Here is a 21,308-nt window from a genome sequence, read left to right as displayed (position 1 = left end):
CCATTCCTGCAATGTCGCCACTTGGATGATATACTCTTGCAAAGTGCTCGCTCAGTAATTCCACTATATCGACTGATTCGGTTACCTCCCCACCCTCAGCATTTTTTAAAATCATTCTGCCATATACATTTTCCTTTTACTTGCAACATATTGAAAAAACTGTTTAGGATTATCTTTAGCCTGCATGGCCAATGTTCTTTCGTAATACTTTTTTGCTTTTCTTACCACACTCGTTATCCTTCTGGCCTGCGCTTTATACTGTTCCTGCACCTGCTGGTCACCTTTCTCCTTAAATTACCTCCACAATTGTTTCTTTTTTTGCAACTCAAGCTTAAGAGTGTTATTCATCCATTTAACCCCTACTTGATTTATTATTCGGACTCTTGGTATACAGTCAACCATTACCTCCTGCAAACACTTCTTAACCACCTCCCATGCACTATCAACATCCAGCCCTTGCAGTTTTACATGCCATGGCACTGAGCCAAGCACACTCCTAAGCTTGTCATACTTACCAGCCCAGTAATTCCACATGTACTTACCAGCCCAGTAATTCCACAGTAATTCTTAATTGTAAATTCCACTCCTTTAGCCACCTCCCAATTCATGACCTTAATGGTCACTCTCATCAATTGGTGGCAACATGGTCATGTTCGTTACAGCCACATTCTCAGTTGCAATTACTAGGTCAAGCACTCTCTGCCCCCTGGTATTTTCCACTACATGCTGTCGCAGATAGTTGTCCCTTAATAACTGCATAAAATCCAAGTCCTTCTTCCCATGTGCCCTCTCCTCTTTCCAGTCAATGTTACCATAATTGAAATCACCCATAATAATTACCTTCCTTCCACTCATTTCTTCTATTTGCCTATGCATACTATCCCCACAATCTATTCCATCACCTGGTCTATAGCAGCACCCAATTGTATATTTTGTTCTGCTAGATTCTATCTCACACCAAACAGCCTCAAATGTGCTCTTTTCTCTATCCTGCAGTTCAACTTCTATACTCCTTGGCTGCAACTCATCAGCTATCATCAATAACACTCCTCCCCCCCCCCTTTTATATTCTCCCTGTCACTCCTGAACACGCTATACCCGTCGCATTCAATCCCACTAGCTTTATCATCTTCTGTCAGCCATGTTTGACTAATACCAACAACCTGTGGCCTGGAAGTGCCAACCAAGGCCAAAAACTCTTCCTTCTTGTTCCTAATACTCCTGGCATTAGTGTACATGAATTGCAGAAGCCCATTAGTCCCATCCCTACTTTCATGCCTTATACTAACTATCCCATTCTGATTTGTTGTCCTTCGTACTCGCTCGGGCATATTATACTCATTCATACACTCAACTGCCTCCCTAAAGTCTGCACATCTACCCTCCCCCTTAATAAATCTAGTTTCCCTGAGCCTGTATATCCACTTCCACATCATTCATCAACACTTTTTCAAGCCTCCGTACACCAACTCCATTCAAATGTAACCCATTCATCTTATATAAATCCTTTCGCCGATCGAACTCACTCCACACATTCACAAATTCCACTCCACTCTCCATGCATAACCCACGCATAAAGTCATTGGCAATTATGGCCCTCCTTCTAAACACTTCACTGTCATACCGCGGAAAAATACTCACCATCCTAACTCTCTCACTCTTCTCTTTTGCTACCTCAAGTAATTCCCTCACATCCTCTATCATTTCCATTTTGTCGCCTTTCAAATCATTTGTTCCTGCCACAATTATCATCTCTTTCACCCTCTGTTTTTGCACTCGAATAGATTCGCTGACATCCTTTATGTTCGCACCCGGCTGGTACGATTTTGTCAAACTCTCAACTATCACACCTCTTAATAGCGAATCCCCATACAGCACTCGCTCCTTCATTTTATTGACGTTTACGAACATTCTATTATTTTTCGTAATAGACTTTCACCGTTTATTAGTCGGTATGTTCAGCTCACATTTTTCCATACGCTCCAGTTGCCTTTTTGCTCTGTGTATCGCTCCGCTCAATCTTGCGATTTCACTACTCGCATTTATCTCACTATTTTCATTATCAATCAAATCATCCATTCGTTCTGTATTTCTACCTTCATTTATACTTTCAACGAAGCTCTCACACCTATCTGGCACTACCTTGCAATTCCCTATCACACCGCCATTTTTTTCATTCTGACTATCGTTAACGATATCACTCTCGCCACCCGAAACACGCTTGAGATCCTCATTCTCCTTACACTTTCTGCACATGTTAACTCCACAATTATATTATATATAAAACTATAGATGGACATAGAATTAGAACATTTGGTAACGTTTGTCTGAAGGCTGACCTTTCAGACAATTTCAGATTTCTAATAGCAGTGTAAGTCATCTAAACATTTACTGACTCCATATCACAGGAATTCAAACCTATTGGTGGTGGTAAGCAGTGATGCTATTCCCTCTGCCAACCAGACTAATGATTATTATGATATTTAAATTAAAAAGGTGGTAATTATTATCTGTTTATATTAACTATTATATATTTGTTTTTAATTGTAGGGTGGAGTTGAACTGGTTTGGATTGTAGAAGATCATAATCCTTCTACTGGTTCCCAAGAATTGAGTGTCCGTGCTGGTCAGCAGGTGGAATTATTGGAATCAGCAACACCTTCTTCTGACTGGTGCTTGGTACGTCATTTGGTTACTACTGAGGGAGTTGTAAGCAGTCCTGCTGAAGGGTTAGTTCCAGTATCCTGTATACGTCCAAGTTTAAGAACTTCTGCTTCTAAAGGTGGATTAGAAAATGAAGGTCAGTGTTATATTATTTTCCATGCCAGTGCAGTATTAGCCAAAGGTATTCAAAATTTCAGTTTTGTCTATTCTTGTATAAATTCTATTCATTTGAAGTGATAATTTGCATAAGTGTTGGTGTATGTGATTGCAGTAGATATTATTTTTTTTTATTTCTTTTCTTTATAACTGCCATGTGACATTTGCATTTAGTTTACTGATTCTGAAATGGGAATAGCATTATGCAGCAATACTTCCTACACAGTGTAGGAAGAAATGAACTTATCTCATGAACCTACAGAAATCTCTAAACGTAACATATTTTTGAAATATACATACCACCCACTGAATTCAAAACTTTTATTACAGCACATATGCTGTTTGGCATAGATTCCAGAAGGTGTTGGACTGCATCTACATCTACAACATACTTGGCATTCACTAGACAGTACTTTAACTAGCTCACATTTGACAGAAGAGGACTTTGCTCCCAGATCTAATTTTTTAGCATTCCCAGATCTAGGCTTTGTGGTGGCCAGGGGAAGTAGCTGTCATGCTGAACAATCATTGCACAATGTACAGTAGCATTGTCATCCATTAAACAACTGTCACCTTCTGGATAAAAAGTCAACATTGCAGGGGTGGACTTTATTGGAGCAACAAAGTTCAGATTTTTTTGGAGGACACCTGACCATCTAACAATATCGGGGGACCATTTCCGTACCAACAGAACATGCTTCACACCATGACACCATCTCTAGAACTTTTAGTTGTGTCTACAAGTCAAGTTAGGTGCACTGCTTCATGAGGTTAACACCGAACTGCATGCCATTGGTACAGAACAAGGTGTACTACTATTGTTGTTACTTATGTTGTTACAACTATTAATTTGGTTTCTGTAAGCTCACTGTTGTGAGAATTGACTTAAGCTTTTTCTCCAGAAGGCATATCATAACCTCACCCTATGAAGTAACTCAAATCCCAAATTCTCCTGCCTGTTACTCAGTTCTTATGCCGATGTTTTATTTGATTTTGATTGTTTCAGTTTTTGTGATCTTCTTTTTTTAACTGTATACCAAGTGTAACTATAGAACAACACATATGCCACAGTAAATAACTTTTTTATTATGCAAATATTTCATCTTATGTATCATACGACATCATCAGTACAACTAATGAACAATAGGAATTGAATTTAAAAAAAACAGTAGTATACATGCTTAAATTGGAATCCCTCTACGTATACAGTCATGTGTTCATGGATTAAAAACTACTTGGCTGAAATTAACATTACTTAAATTAAGTTAAAATATAGCAGATAAATTATTGAATACAATTGAGGATAACAATTTCCCAAACTTTTGGAATAGTGAGATAGTCATTTTGATTTTGATTAAGATTAGGTGTATGAAGTAAGGCTTCAGCACTTTCTTTATATAAATGTTCATGTTTATTTATATGTGGATCTGTGTAGTAGCTTGGTGTTTTGCCACTGGATCCTGTGATTAGCATTTTAGATTCCATGTTGTGCAAGACCTGATTTAATACTGTATGTGTTTTAAACCACTAATATAATCAATATTACTTCATTCAAAAAGTGAATTAAATACTCTACTCAGCTAATGTTCATGCTCAAATAATATAGCTAAAGTTACTGCTCCTAATGACAAATATAGTCACTCTTTAACCAAAGAAATTTTGTACTTCTTGAAAGCTGTGCTACTATCATGAAAAGATACAGTAACTCTTACCCCCGACTAACTACCAATGCCCACTTTTTTTCCCGTGTAGCAAAATTCAAATAGATCCCCACAGTTCCATCTGCTATCCACTAACACATTTTATTCCCCAAATAGAATAAGTGAGGCTGTTATACCATAACTAACTTTTTTTTAGAAACTAGAGGGTAGCCAAATTCCATTTTTACCCAATCACAGATAGCCGGCTCAAGACTATCAACAATTTTGATTAGCATTTGAGGAAGAGAGCATGGGAGACAACTGACAATTCAAATAGATTCCCATAGTTCCATCTGCTATCCACTAACACATTTTATTCCCCAACTATTACCCTAATTAACCTTTTTTGGAAACTAGAGGGTAGCCAAATTCTATTTTTACCCAATCACAGATAGCTGGCTCAAGACTATCAACAATTTTGATTAGCATTTGAGGAAGAAAGCATGGGAGACAACTACTGCCATCTTGTGGTTCCTTAAGTTGTAGGAAGAAAACCCAAGTTTCTGGGAGAAAAGATTCTACTTTCCTGTGTGAGAGATTGGTTAACTTGAGAATAGGTGAAAGGAGGAAGATGTGACAAGCAAGAAAAGCTTCGTCTAGTTGGTGTCTAGATTCGAACCCAGAACAGTCTTTCTTTGGGCATCCTAGCACTATTGACGTAAATGCCATATTTACAGAGCTACACATCTGTTACTTAAAAAAAATAAAATAAAATAAAAATAAATAAAAATAGGCAGATGGAAAACTTATATTGCAAAGTTCTTTTCCTTAAGATACTCTGAAATCTCACACTAGGACTCCTCAATAAACTAACAAAACAGCTTCTTTTGCAATTAAATCAGCTACCGAAGCTCTCAGCTGAGAATGATGAGCTACAGTTGCTAAGTATGAGTGTGCAGGAATGGATTAAGATAGTTAAGGATGTGGGTGTGACATTTACTGCTGGGGAGGGGTGTAATATCAGTGAAGATTGATAGGAATGAGTGGGAGTCAGATCTGAGAAGTGAGTTTAGTGGGACCTGTTATAGAAGCAGAAATGAGCTAATGTATATGGCTACAAATGCTAGAAGTATTCGAAACAAGGGGAGTGAAATTGTAGCATTGATAGAGTTCGTTTATCCAAAAATAGTCCTTGTTCAACATGGTTGAACAAGGAAATCCATCAATTTCATCCTTGTTCAACATGGTTGAACAAGGATGAAATTTCGACAGGAATTGAGATGAAGGGATATGTAGTCTTTTATGAAGACAAGACAAAGAGGGAGGAGGAGTGCTATTGATGGTGGCAGAGGAGTCGTGCCCATCTAGGATGGAGATGCAGGGGACAAATAGTGACAGTGGTTTTGAAGCAGTATGGGATGAAGTGGAGGTGGTCAGGATGAAATGTTTTTGTGTTGCTGTAGACCTAGTAATGTGGAAGGCAGTGAGAAGGAAGTGTTTAGGCAAATTTATCTGGCTAATAAGGGTGATCATTTTGGTGATTCCAATTATGGAAATATAGACTGGAATGAAGATACAGCATCAGGAACCAAAGAGAATGAATTTGTTGAGTTTTTAAAGGACAACTACCTTAAACAGTACATAACAGAGGCGACACATGGACAGTGGTTTCTTCACAACTGGAGGAAGTGTCGCATTTTCCTCCAGTTGTGATCACTCAGGTGGGGCCAGCCATATTAGGACTTTTGTGAGAAACGTTATGTGGAACTTCAAGGCAGGTGATTATGACAAACTCAGGAAGTGTCATACATTGATATCATGGAATGAGGAATTGGATGGGAGGGAAATCAATGCTGCTTGGTCTCCACAGCAGTGGAAATGACTGATGCATGCCAAAGATCAGGTGATTAAATTAGGTAGATGTAAAATGGATTACTGAAGAGGTGAAGTATGCATTCTGGAAGAAAAAGGCATTGCAGAGATGAAACAAGATGAGTGGTGATGATAAGGTACATGAGGAGTACAAAGAACAAGCATGGAAGGTGGCTCATGCTTGTTAAGGATAGGAAAAGTGCAGTATATGAGCAGCAGTAAAGAAATAAGGCTAAAAGAAATCATAGGAAGTTTTTTCAATACGTGGCCAGTAGAAGGAAGAATGATTATGGGAGGATGTTGTTGCTCACTGATAATGGAAGAATGATAAAGTATTCCATCCTTGTGATTGTAACATAATGCAGAACTTGAGAGCAGTGGGAATGGGGGGAGGAACCAATGATGGTGAGTGAGCAGAAGGTATATAAGGAATTGAGTAAACTTGATGTCAACAGGACCTTTGCACTTGATGTATATCACTGCCTGTCTTGAGGGACTGTTCCAGTGAGTTAAGAGTAGGTTTAACTTACATTTTTAACATGAGTCTTAGATTAGCCCAAGTTCCAAAGGAATGAAAATAAGGCAAAATTGTTCTGCTTCATAAAAGGAGTGATAAGACTAAGCCGATCAGCTTGTATAGAGTTGTGGTTAAGGTGTTGTTGTAGAAGCTAGTGAGGACAAGGATTTAGAACTGGTGGACAGCAGCAGAATTTTCTTTAATGGACATCATGGGTTTGCTAAAGGAAGACCATGTTTTAGCAATCTGCTTACTTACTATAACAAGGCGACAAATACATTAGATAAGGGGGGGGGGATGCATATACAATAGTATATTCAGATTTTGCAAAGGCAAAATTTTTGCAAAATTTTGCTAGATAGCTACCTGACAAACCAGTAGTTAAATTTGAACAGATGGGGTTGGATAGTAGATTAGTATATGTTGGATTGGAGATTGGCTGTCTGACAGTGTATGTGGGAATGATATCCCAGTGGTGTGCCCCAGGGGTCTGTTTTGGGGCCATTTTTGTTAATTTGTATATAAATGATGTTGGAAGGGGCTTACATAGTGATATACAGCTGTTCGCAGATGATGCAAAGTTGGGGAGAGTCATGAGAAGTAGAGCAGATATTGTAGCTCTGCAAGAGGACCTAAATAGACTGTCTGAGTGGATATCATTTTAATGTTGCAAAGTGTAAGGTTTTAAAATTTGGGAAGCAAAGATGGAATGCAGAGTATAGTATTAGTGGGGATATATTAGAGGAGGTGGGGGAGATGAAAGATCTGGGGATGATGGTGGGAGGGACTTGAAATTTTGTGGACTTTTGCTAAAATTGTGAGGACAACACAGCAGATTATGCAGAGAACACTGACATGTAGAAGTAAGGATGTGTTGATTCCATTGTACAAGGCTTTGATCAGGCCACATATGAATGACTATGCATGGATTTGGTCGCTTGGTTTTCAAAAGGATCATGAGATATGTGAGACAGTTCAGAGGCAATTGACTAAGTTGGTTTCTAGTCTCTGGAATGTGATTAAGGGAATGTAAATTACAGAGCCTAGTGAATAGAAGGAAGCAGGGAGGGATGATCCAGAGGTTACTTACAATTATAATAACAGAATTAACTCACGTAAAATATTCTTTATTAGTAGAATTTTCGCTTGATTATCGCAGGCATCATCAGTACAAGCACAAAGACTAATTAAACAATAACTGACATATTCACATGTATAAGTTGGTAAGGAGGTAATTACCTGATTAATGTAGATGAGATATTTCATAGAATATTTGGAGACATGGGGAGAATGAGAGGTAATGGTGGGTGATTGGAATGCATTGCCTGAAAGTGTGAGTTGGGACAGTGGATGCAGTTAAGTCAAGGTATGATGAGCTGTGCATGTGAGAGTGAGACCTACTGCATTGAATCTCTTGATTCCATGGAGATCTGTTGATAATAATCATAATTATCCATGTCCTCCTTACCCATTGATAACCCTGAATATTTAATCATAACACAGATTATTATGTAACACAGATTAATATCTAAATAATTAAAATGAACTATAAAAATAGGGAAAAAACAGAAACTGGCAACTTTAGTGAGGATGGTAATTTAAATATGGAAATAAATAATATAATAAGTAAAGCTGGCATGATTAAAAGCCAACCAAATAATTTATAGGGAACAAGAGAGAAATCAATCAAAAGATAAGAGTATACATAATTGTATAAACTTTTTTTTTAATAAATTACTCTGGATTTAGAGAAAGATGTTGAAAGTTTATTTTTCACTTGGTTAGAGTATAATAAATTTAGTTTAATCCTTTATCCAAGTGAGAGCAAACAAAGTTTGCGCCTGAAAGTATCTTCAGGACTAGGATAAGGTGATACAACACCAGGGCAACTCGTTGCAAAGGTGTAGCAAGCTACCAACACTCCTGTCTCAGTATCTCCTTTAATGCAAAACACATCTCCTTGTGGATATGTCTAATGTTATGCATTAAGGGAAGGGCCACTACCCAGACTAGTTTCGACCTTTATTGAGGTCTCTTCAGTGGGAGCCAAGGCCCAAGCTGAGATACCAGGCAGAAGCATTCGCAGGTCATCTCTACCTATAGGAGTTGCCAAATGGTGTGCCACCCTTTTTTTAATAAATTACTCTGGATTTAGAGAAAGATGTTGAAAGTTTATTTTTCACTTGGTTAGAGTATAATAAATTTAGTTTAATCCTTTATCCAAGTGTGAGCAAATTTATTAAAAAAAGGGTGGCACACCATTTGGCAACTCCTATAGGTAGAGATGACCTGCAAATGCTTCTGCCTGGTATCTCAGCTTGGGCCTGGCTCCCACTGAAGAGACCTCAATAAAGGTCGAAACTAGTCTGGGTAGTGGCCCTGCCCTTAATGCATAACATTAGACATATCCGCAAGGAGATTTGTTTTGCATTAAAGGAGATACTGAGACAGGAGTGTTGGTAGCTTGCTACACCTTTGCAACGAGTTGCCCTGGTGTTGTATCACCTTACCCTAGTCCTGAAGATACTTTCAGGCGCAAACTTTGTTTGCTCACACTTGGATAAAGGATTAAACTAAATTTATTATAATTGTATAACCTGTTTTAACATATGAAATGACAGAACTGGTTTAGAAATAAAGCAGTTGATCAAAGGCTGGTGATCACAGGTATGAGAATTTTCTGAGGAAAAATTAGGGATTCAAACAGATGGTAAGAATGGTAGAATCATAATAAAATGAAGATATCTGAAAATAATCTGACATTGTTAATATTCAGCTATACTTATGTATTCTTGATTAGCAAAACAAATGTCTGAAGGAGTCACTTAAAAGTCAGCTTCAGTTAACTGAGAGGAGAACTCCACATAGCCTTTAAGAATGTGGAGAACTGACTAGGCATCTGACATAATGTCCAATCCTCCTTTAGGTGAAGTGCCCGTTAGTTGGATATGAATGAGGATGGGTTAGTGAGACTTGACTGACCAAATTAAATTCCCTGTTACCTTAAACCAATAACAAACATGATGAAATTTCACGATGTAGTAACTGAAATCAAGTGTAAAGGGTAGGAATGGGGGAAGAGGTAGAAGAGGAGGGTACCACTACTAATGATATTAGATAATAACTTCAGTTCAGTTAGGGAAGAAACTCATGAAAGCAATAATGATGATAGCATCCCATGTATCAGCGAGCTTGAGGCTACCTGGTATGAAGTAGAGGCTGACAGGATGAAATATATGATGGGATGATGATGCTAGAGACTTATTTGTTCATTTGCTGTTGACAATGAAATTCATTTTGAAATTACCATGATGGGTAACAAATGAGTAATCATTATGGACAGGGCATGCACATTTACACCATATAACTGTAGCATTTTGAAGAGCTTTCTTCTTGCTACTTTATCATGTGCCTTTTCCAGATCTGTGAAACTTGAATACAAATCCTTGTTATATTCTGTAGATTTCTCAATTATTTGTCTTGAAGTGAAAATCTGATCCTGACAACATCTATTTGTCCTGAATTCAGTTTGTTCTTCACGAAGCTTCCCTTCCACAATTTTTCCTAGCTGTTTCTCGAATATACTTGCATAAATCTTACCAGGAACACTCAGTAGGGAAATATCTCTGTTATTTTTACACTCAGTTTTATTTCCCTTTTTACAGGTGGGTACAACGAGAGCTCTATTCCAATCACCTGGAATTCATCCTTCTGACCAGACCTTCTGAATTATGCATTCCATTCATTAAAACTTTTAATGCCTCCATATTTGAGTGTTTCTGGTCAAATATCATCTACTCCAGTTGTTTTTCCACATTTCAAGCTTTTAATGGCTTTTTATACTTCAAGTTCTAATTTGTATTCCTGATTGCATTGCTGTTGAGTGTTTTCTAACACCATGCTGACACTGCTTGTTTCATTTTTAGCAATCTTTCAAAGTGTTTACTCCAGATATCTAGAATGCCTTTTTCTTGTTTTCAAGTTACTATTATCATCTCTGATTCCTTTTACATTACTCCTTCCTTCATTTGCAAGTATTTTAATAACCTCCAGAATATTTTGCCACCTTCCTGATATTTATTTTCTTTCTTTTTATCAAAGTCTTCACATGACTTTGGTAAGAAGAAAGAAAATTTAAAGATAATTTAGCTAGTTTTACACAGGGCTTTGCGTTCTTACATATTACTTTTTATTTTCTAAGAGCATTAGTTGACTTACTTGCCAGGAACTTTCGATATTTTCTTTCGATATGCATTCTTTTTATCCTTGACTGCCTGTTTAACTTCCTGATTCCACCATGATTTCTGATTTTTCTATCTTTACAGACAACCTCATTATCATTAACAAAGTTACAACTGAAAAGGGTTATGTTTGTAACATAACCCTTTTCAGATGGAAAGGATTATGAGGTGAGAATGATTTTATGTTTGTCTAATTCAGACTTATCAAGCATGTGCAAGAATATCTCTATAAATAAATCACTAGATAAGAACAGAGGTCTGCAAGTTGTCCAACTGTGTCATACTGAAAGACGACTACAAAATGGCACACAGGTAACTTATTATATCTGACTACGAATGCATAGGAGTATAAGAAACAAAGGGGGAGTTTGTTGCCTTGGTGAATATGCTCTGACCTCAGATTGCAGCCATTAGTGAGGCCTGGCAATCAAATTCAGACACGCTAACTGAATTTTTAGGAAGGATAGACAATATAGAAGAGGAGGGAGTGTGCTGTAAGTGATGTTGGATGATTTCAGTCCAGTTAAAGTTCAGACCTATAATTACAATACCCCCCCCCCCTTTGTTAGGGGAAATAGGGAAAAACAGAAACTGGCAACTATAGTGAGGAATGTAATTTAAATATGGAAATAAATAATGTAATAAGTAAAGCTGGCATGATTAAAAGCCAGCCAAATAAATTTATAGGGAACAAGAGAGAAAGCAAATCAATCTCCTAAGCTTGTCATACTTACTAGCCCTGTAATCCCACATATACCCTGTCTTAACTGAAAATTCCACACATGTATTCACCTCCCAGGTTCAAGACCATATGATTACTCTCACCAATTTGGTGGCAATGTGGTCATATTTGTTATAGACAAATTCTCAGATGTAATTACTAGATTGAGCACTCTCAAACCCCTAGTATATTCCATCACATGTTTTCTCAGTAATTATCCCTTAGTAACTGCATAAATTCATTTCCTTCCTCCCATGTATCCTCTCCTCCTTCCAATCTATATTTCCATAGTTGAAATTTCCAATGATAATTACCTGTCCTCCACTCATTGAGTCTATTTGCCAATGCATGTTATCTCTATGATCTTTTCCATCCCCTAGTCCAGGGGTCGGCAACTTGCGGCTCCGGAGCCGCATGCGGCTTTTTGAATGAATAATTGCGGCTCTTTTCGTTATTAAACAATCTATTTTTGAATAATGCAAAATTTATTAAATTAGAAACTGAAAACCTAAATTTAGCAGTTGCAATAAATTAAGGACATTTTACATTTAATCAAGGACATTTTTTACATTAAGTCAAGGATATTTTACAATTGAAAATAGTACATGCGATGCTGAAAAATGTAATACTTTCATGTTTGAACTCTTTGAAATCATACGCGATAATCCTTCTTTACATTCTATTTACATTGAGTCTTTCGTCATGTTTGAAAATGAAAATTATGGCGTATTCACCGCATATTGAGAAAGTATCACAAGAAGTTCAACAGCAAAAGTCGCACTAAGAAGATATTTTAAATTTTAAAAAAATGAAAGAAATAGATATGTTATTAGATTTTATGCATATGTTTTTGTAAGGAGGAGAAATAGATATGTTATTAGATTTTATGCATATGTTTTTGTAAGGAGGAGAAATAGATATGTTATTAGATTTTATGCATATGTTTTTGTAAGGAGGAGAAATAGATATGTTATTAGATTTTATGCATATGTTTTTGTAAGGAGGAGGAAATCTTTGTTTTATTATTTAATATTTAAAAATATCATATAATTTCGTGTGACATGCCGCCCCTGTGTTTTACAAGTATGATAACGTGTTACTGTAAAAAAAACTGAATAAATAATTTAATTATAATATTTTTCAATGTATTTTCTAAATTGAAAGCAGTGATGAGCAATTAAATAGTAAATCAAATACTCGGTTCGATCCGCATAAAGAATATTTTCTTTTTCTTTGATAAGAAAGTATTAATTTATTTTCCATTATTTAGCTATATTTTAATTTTTTAACCTGCACAATAAATCCGCATGTAAAAATCAACATTCATAAAATAGATTTTTAATTAAAATATACTAATTCTGCCGTACAAAACGAACACCGTGGACCGCACAAAAAACCTGAGAGGGCCGCATGCAGCTCGCGGATCATTGGTTGCTCATCACTGCGTGCGGCTCCCTAAATTTTTTTTTTAACAGGTATTATTTTAAAGATGGCTCTTCAATCCAAAAAGGTTGCCGATCCCTGCCCTAGTCTATAACAGCATTTAACTGTATATTTTGTTTTTGCTCACGACTATCTCACACCAGATAGCTTCAGATGTGATATTTTCATCTGAGGTTCAAAAAGTAGAAATTCAACTGTCCTACAGTTGAACTTCTACTCTCTCTTTGGTTGCATTCATCAGCTATCATCAATAACACTTCTCCCCCCATTATTTTCTTTTCTTTCTATCTTCCCTGAACACATTTCACATTATATCCCACTAACTATATCAACTTCTGTTAGCCATGTCTCACCAATGCCAAAAATGCCCAACCCATTGCCACTTCAGATGTTTCATTCTTTCTGTGATGTCACAGACTTGGGTTCGATTTCTTATCCACGTATTCCTTTTGATCCAGTCTTGTGTTGTTCCTAATTTTTGAATTTCCTTTGCATTCTTGTCCATATTTCAGAGCCATATATTATTATTATTATTAAACAAGACCTCATGGAGTCAAAGACTCATCTAGGAGGTCCTTTTATCTTACACACACATCTCATCATACCGTGTCTTAAACACATTCAAACTACTTGCAGACACCACGCTCTCAGGCAAGGCATTCCAATCACTCACAACTCTGCACGAAAAAAACCTGCCTCTCACTCCCCTACTCACACCCTCCTTATACAGTTTCCAGGGATGACCTCTGGTTCTCCCCTGATCTCCCACTATTCTCTGTAGAACTTCTCCACCATTGATCCTATAACAACCCCTTACCAACTTGTAGGTCTCTATCATATCTCCCCTCTTCCTTCTCTCCACGAGACTCTGCAAATTACATCTTTTCAATCTTTCCTCATACTCAACATTCCAGAGGTCAGAAACTACCTTAGTCAGTCGCCTCTGGACCCTTTCCAACATCTCTTCATCCTTCTGAAAACCCGGTGACCAAATCTGGGCACAATAGTCCAAGTGTGGCCTAATCAAAGCCTTATACATTGGAACAAGTATCTCCCTACTTCTACATGTCAGTGTCCTCCGCATCATTCCCAGAAGTCTTTGTGTTGTCTTCACAATTTTGGCGATGTGTCCCCTAAATTTTAGATCCTTATCCACTATCACCCCCAGATCTCTTATTTCCTCTACTTCCAACAATATATTCTCACCAAGCATAAATTCTGCATCCCATCTTTGTTTTCCAAATTTTAAAACTTTACATTTTGCAACATTGAACTCACATCCCCATTTGCTTGCCCAATCACTCAATTTATTCAAGTCTTCTTGCAAGGCCACAACATCTTCACTACTCTTTATGGTTCATCCCAACTTTGCATCATCTGCAAACAACTGAATATCTCCATCCAAATCTTCACCAATATCATTAATATATAAGTTAAATAGTAATGGCCCTAAAACAGACCCCTGAGGCACTCCACTAGTGACTTTCCTTTTCCTGGATATTGCACCCCCATACACAACTTGTTGATACCTATCAGATAGCCAGTCTCCAATCCAATGCACTAATCTAATATCCAACCCCATCTGCTCTAGTTTGACTGTCAACTTATCATGAGGTACTCTATCAAAAGCCTTTGCGAAATCCAAGTATATTACTGTGTATCCTTCTCCTCTGTCCAAGGAAGCAGTCACTTTATTGTAATAAGTAAGTAGATTACTAAAACATGACCTACCTTTAGCAAATCCATGCTGTCCATCAAAGATTATACCATTGTTGTCAACCCAACTCTGGATCCTAGTTCTCACAAGCTTCTTCAACAACTTAACCACAACACCTGACACACAGATAGGCCTATAGTTTGATGCTTGAGTTCGATCACCTCCTTTATGAAGTGGCACAATCTTGCCCTCCTTCCACTCTTTAGGAACTTGACCAAGTGCAAGACTCGTATTAAAAAAATATGTCAAGGCAGGTGTCAACTCTCTGGCACACTCCTTCAGAATACGTGGTGATATATTATCAAGTCCCACAGCCTTATTTACATCTAGTTTACTCAACTCCCCAAACACCTCTTGCTCACTTACAGTCAGTCTCTCCTCCCCATCATCAACTGCTCTTAATCTCTCCATGAAGTCACATTCACAAGATTGAAAGATCTTTATGAATTGCTCATTAAGTATCTCCACAACACATTCTGCAACAGCTGTCTTTATACCATTTCCTCCAATCAATGTCATCCTTCCATAATCATTCTTTCTTTTGCTGGCTACATATCGAAAGAACTCCCTAGGATTTTTTTTGGCTTCATTAGCTAACTGCTGTTCATACCTCTCTTTAGCTACTCTCACCAACCAAGTCACCCTCCTTGCCTGGTCTTTGTAGACCTCATGAAATTGGTTACTTCCACTTCTCTTATGCTGTCTCCACAATGCCTTTTTTTTTTTTTTCTGTATTGCATTAGTATAGGAAGAACACATTGATTTAAAAATTGACTGAAATTTTCCAAATGCTTTCCACCCAAGCATTGTATGTCTTTTAATTTCTTCCATTGATGCTTGTTGTCCTAAGTATATGTAATGATCTACTTGCTTTTTATTATTTCTGGCTATACATAGTTATTTTATATAACTTGAGTCTTCTTTAGGTTTATCTTAAAGCCAGCTATTTTGCTAGCAGTTTGTAGTTCATAGATACAAGTCTGCAATTAAGTAAAGATAACTATATATGCAAAGTGTAAATAGTTTAAATATCTTCCATTTATTTTCAGACCTTTTCTTCCCAATTAAAGAAGTTTGACTATTTCTAGGCATGCTGTGAATAACGTTGGAGATATTGTGTCGCCTTGTCTTATGTCTTTCTGTATTTCCTCAATAGAGATATTTCCATTGAAATGAATTGTTGCATTGGTGTATACCGATTTGAAAGTCTTGGCTTATGACTCCTACACTTGTTGGTTTCATAATGCTTTAAGTATTGGGCAAGTTTTTACTGCATCAAGGCCTTTCTTATAATCAATAACACCAAGACCCCAGTCAATAACCTGTTGTACTACTTGAATATGGTTCATTGTGATAAAGCCTCTTCAATAGCCTGCTTGTTCTTTTGGTTGTGCAAGTTCTATAGTTGCACAAAGCATCAGCCTAGACTTTTTATTTTTTAGCCTTTTTCCATGCTCGCTTAGTACATAATTTTTATTTTTTTATTTTTTTTCAGACATTGGATTAAAAATTTTTACAAAGATTCAGCAGATCATTTCCCCCACTTCCTTAAAGAAGTTCAGATATGGAATGCCCATATAAATAATAATATCTCCATCCTCACCTGCAGCTTTTCCATATTGCATAATTTGGATGCTCCACATATCTTCTTGTAGAATTTCTGGCAATTCATTTGCTTTGTCATCCTGATATACTATTGAGTAAAATTCTTTAATCCTTTTGCTATAGCATATCTATCTCTGGTTATGTTCTCATCTCATAGTTTGACTGCAAATATCTGATTATTGCAGTTTATCAATTGTTGATCATCATTTTTGAGACTACAGTTGTCTTAAACTGTTTGTTGTATGAGTTTACAATTGATTTTCTTATTTCTTCCTTACTACATTTTTGATTGTTTTGCACAATTCATTGCATTACATTTTATTCTATGGGTTATCAGCTTGCTTTATTTCTCCTCATCTCTTCATATGCTATTTTGTTTCTTCAGTAATTCTTTCTTATTTCTGTTTTGTGGTATTGTTTATGTGGTATTGAAATGCTCACATTGTTTCAAGTGAGCATTTCAAAAGGTTCGAGCAATAATGTAGTTACTTTCTAATGGATTAATATTGTCATGCACGCTGCTTGGAAAGAAATCAATGAACACCCCAATGGGCAATGTGCATCGGGCCATATAATGAGTCGTGTTTGTAGCTGTTATAAATTAGAGGAATAAGATGCTTCCAAATCAGTGCAACTGTGTCAGGGTGAAATGGCTGCTTGAAGGGAAAGGGAACTGATGGAGTTTGAAAGAGGCATTCTGATATGATGCCATGTTGCAGGCCTATCTGTTTAGTAAATTGCTGACAAATTGGGCCATCCTAGGTCAACATTCAGTGATACTATACCATACCATGATGGAAGCACATAGAGTCAACTGCAAGTACCAACCCCAGTGGATGACCTGCCATATTCACTGAACGTGACTAAAGGGTGATACAAATGATAATATGTAAAATCTGTCATTTGTTGTCCGACATGTTGTATGCGGAGTTCCAGACATCGAATCTGCACAAAAAATTCAGAACCGAGGCTCATAACATAAGTTTCCATGGTTTCCATGACATTATCCGAACCAACATGCAGTGTCATCTTCAGTGGTGCACAGTGAGACATGGAAACTTGGATAGCTGTGTTATGGAGCGATGAATCATGCTGAAAATTCATGATTACAGGCTTTCTTTTTCTACAAATTCTATTAGCTTTGCTTTTCTGTCACCTCTTGTGAGTCATATCCAGAATTTCCATTTCAGCTTTCATCTAATTGTTGTGAACTAATTTTGACGTTAAAGTCTTACATTACAATTTTGAAATGATGTTTTCCTATGTTGTAAATTTGGTATACATCATGATAGAAGTCTGTAATTTCTTTATCTGTATGACTTATTGTTAGTGCAGTGTAATCTAGCTTGCCTCCTTGTGGTGCACCCTGGGTAGCACTAATTGAGCTAGAATGATTTGGCAGCCAACTTAACACTTAGTTCTCCTGGCTAAGGCATGCAGTCAAACAATACTGATTTTTTTTTATTTTATTGATGATGCTGACAAAAAATTGGGATTTAGCCTTAAGATGTCTCAAACTGAATATTGAGGTAATTAACAGAGCAACATGTGATTTTCTCTGTAAAATACTACAAGAAAATGACATTGATACCGTGCTTCTTCAAGAAATGCATGCTGAAAACGAAACGACCTTAACAGAAGAGGAAAAATAATTGGATACACCCTGATTAGTGCTACATGTCTTCAGAATTATGGGATTGTAACATATATTAAGGATGGTGTAGAAAATGCTCTCGTCCTAACAATAAGATGTGATAATGACACAACATAACAGTAGTCATTGTCTATAAACCTTCTTTAACACCATGGACTATAGATATGATACCCATATATCAACATCTAACAGTATGGATTGGTGATTTTAATAGCCATCATGAATAATAGAAGTACCATAATAATAACGACTGTGGTACTGCCCTCGTTCAATGGGCAGAAATAAATAATATACATCTTGTATTTGATGATAAGGACAGAAATACCTTTAGATCAGCAGCATGGCAAACAGTCTAATTTTTTTTTTTTTAAAGCAAATTGCAGAAATTTTGAAAATTAATTGCATAAATGTGTTTGTTGGAAACCTGCTAGAGTTGCAGAGTACAAGAGATTCGTAGGAGCGATCATATCAACTGCGAAAAATTATATCCCTAGAAGCTACAAAAGATTATGTCCCTGGTTGGAATGAAGAGAATGAAAATCTTATAGAGAGTTCTTCAAAAGTGAAGATCCTGAAAAAAGCAGATGAGTTACTACACAGTCTGAACGCATCTCAAAAAACAAAATGGACTGACACATTTGAAAACCTTGACCTCAAACGATCAAGTAGAAAAGCTTGGAATCTTCTCCAAAAACTATCCACAACTAATCTACCTAAAAGAAAAAATATAACAACCTCCCCTGAGAAAATAGCTAATCATATTGTTAATATGTCAAGGGCACCAAGGAATCATGAATACACTAAGAAAGAACTTAGAGCACTAAAAACAAATGCTTCTATTTTTTCACAATATGCCTCACTCTTTACTATAGATATAGATGAAGTAAAAACCATAATAAAAGATGTCAAAGAAGGCAAGGTCCCAGGCTTCGATGAGATCCATCCTGAATTTCTGATTAATAGCAGGTCATATACTATAAAATGGCTTTCTGAATTCTTTTCTGATATATTATTGACTGGCCGACTACCTAGCCAGTTTAAGAAGTCAAAAATAGTTGCTATTCTTAAACCTGGAAAACTGCCCCAGGAGGCAAAAAGTTATAGACCTGTCTCTTTATTGAGTTGCACCTATAAAATGTTGGAACGCCGTCTGTACAACAGATTGACCATACCAGTCATGCAACACATCCTGATTGAACAAGCTGGTTTTAAAGAAAAACGTGGTTGCTGTGACAAGTGCTCACTTTAACATCATACAGAGAAGCTTGGATTCCAGAAGCAAGAAAAAACATCAGCTGTCTTCCTGGATCTAACAGCAGCCTGTGATACAGTATGGCAAGAAGGTCTTATATATAAATTTCTTAGTATGTTCCATATAAACGGACTGTGCACTTAATTTCCTCTATGCTCACGGAATGTTTCTTTCAAGTTATATCTACTCTATAATATAAAATGATAAGCCTTTTTATGAAACGTTTTTATGTAACGTTTTTGTGTCACGTTTTTTATCAAGTTATTTGAAACATTTTGAAACTCAGGGGCTACCCTGAGTGTCGAGTCTTTAAAATTCGAGTCATCAGAATTCAAGGAGAACTGGCCTACCACTCCGGAACTCTGGGGGGTTGGGCGGCGCAGGTGCTGGGTGCGGAAACCCCTTTTTGAGTCTTCAAAATTCGAGTCATCAGAATTCGAGAACTGGTCTACCAGTCCAGAACTTGGGGGGGGGGGGGGAATCCCCTAGTTAGGAAATAAAATGTCCCAACAACGAAAGCTTAATAATGGTCTTCCATGAGGGTCAGTATTGGCACCCTTACTTTATAATCTATACACATATACGACTTGCCTGCCACCATATCACGCAAGTTCTGTTATGCTGATGGCACGGTGATTGGTGATTGCTATTCAACACCAAAACATGAGTCATGCTGAAGAGGTACTCACAAAAGATCTGAAAACAATAGGTGAATATTACAAAAAATTGTGGTTCCAGCTCAATCCAGACAAAACGGAAGTATCAAGCTTTCACCTTAATAATCACATGGCAGATGCCACTGTATATTTGCTTTGAAGGACGCTTAGTACAACACGATAAGTTTCCAAAGTATTTGGGCATGACCTTGGACTGCATGCTCTCTTATAAGCAACTCCTAACAAACGTTGCTGCTAAGTTAAGAACCCGTAATAATATAATACAGAAACTAATAGGCACGACATGGGGAGCAACAACCGATAATCTACAGATTACAGTTCTCGGATTAGTTTTCTCTGTTGCCAAATATTGCTCACCAATGTGGTTAAATAGCACACATGTTAAACTTGTTGATAACCAACTAAATAATACAATGAGACTGATTTTGCCACAATCGAATCAACACCCACACTGGTGTTGGCTCCCAGTTAGCAACATTGTTCCACCAAGGTTGTGCAGGACTAAAGCTCTCTTACAGGAATATAAGAAAATCCTGGAGAACACAGCCCTACCAATACCCTCAGATCTCCTAGACTTGAGTATACAATGACTGAGGATTGAGACATCCACCATTACAATTAGCCCAACAACTATTACAATCTAACTTTGACCTGAAGCAAGTGCCAAGAACAGTGGGAGAGCCACACAGATGATATTACAAAAATTTTTTTCAAAAAATTACAAGAAAGTTTTCCACAACAATCCTGGACTCACCTTAACAGAGTACGAACTGGTGATGGTGTATGTGTGAATATACTTTTTAAATGGGGTAAATGACCATCCCCACATTGTGATTTTGGAGCTCAAAGACAAACCATTGACCATATTGTGACCCAATGTTATCTTAGAGCATATTCAGGAGACAAATTGGACTTTCTAAGTGCTACTCCCAAACCGTGAACTATTTGACTAATATGGATATAACCTTTTAATTTTATTGGTTTTTAAAATGACAGTGTATTGTACTGCATGTTTTGTTATTTATGACAATATATCGATCAGATATATTGTCAAATTTTATTATATTGTCCTTTAGTAGTTTTTTTTTTTTTTGTTGTTGTTGTTGTTAATCAAGAATCCAGTTTAATTAATTCTTTCTTAATCTTGGC

General features: G+C 36.9%; 1 protein-coding gene across 1 annotated transcript in view; it reads left to right on the top strand.

Moving 5' to 3' along the window:
- The window catches only part of trio (trio Rho guanine nucleotide exchange factor), a 1,056,141-nt gene that overhangs the window by 699,020 nt on the left and 335,813 nt on the right, over positions 1-21,308 (top strand). The window contains exon 35 of the mRNA XM_090403001.1: positions 2,551-2,800. Within this exon, the coding sequence (XP_090259127.1) occupies positions 2,551-2,800 (250 nt within the window). The remainder of the gene's footprint in view (positions 1-2,550; positions 2,801-21,308) is intronic.

The sequence above is a fragment of the Typopeltis vanoorti genome, chromosome 2 (assembly GCF_054136105.1).
Source record: "Typopeltis vanoorti isolate ZY-2024b chromosome 2, IOZ_Tvanoo_1.0, whole genome shotgun sequence".
Lineage (NCBI taxonomy): Eukaryota > Metazoa > Arthropoda > Arachnida > Uropygi > Thelyphonidae > Typopeltis > Typopeltis vanoorti.
This window is presented reverse-complemented; position numbering and strand designations above follow the sequence as displayed.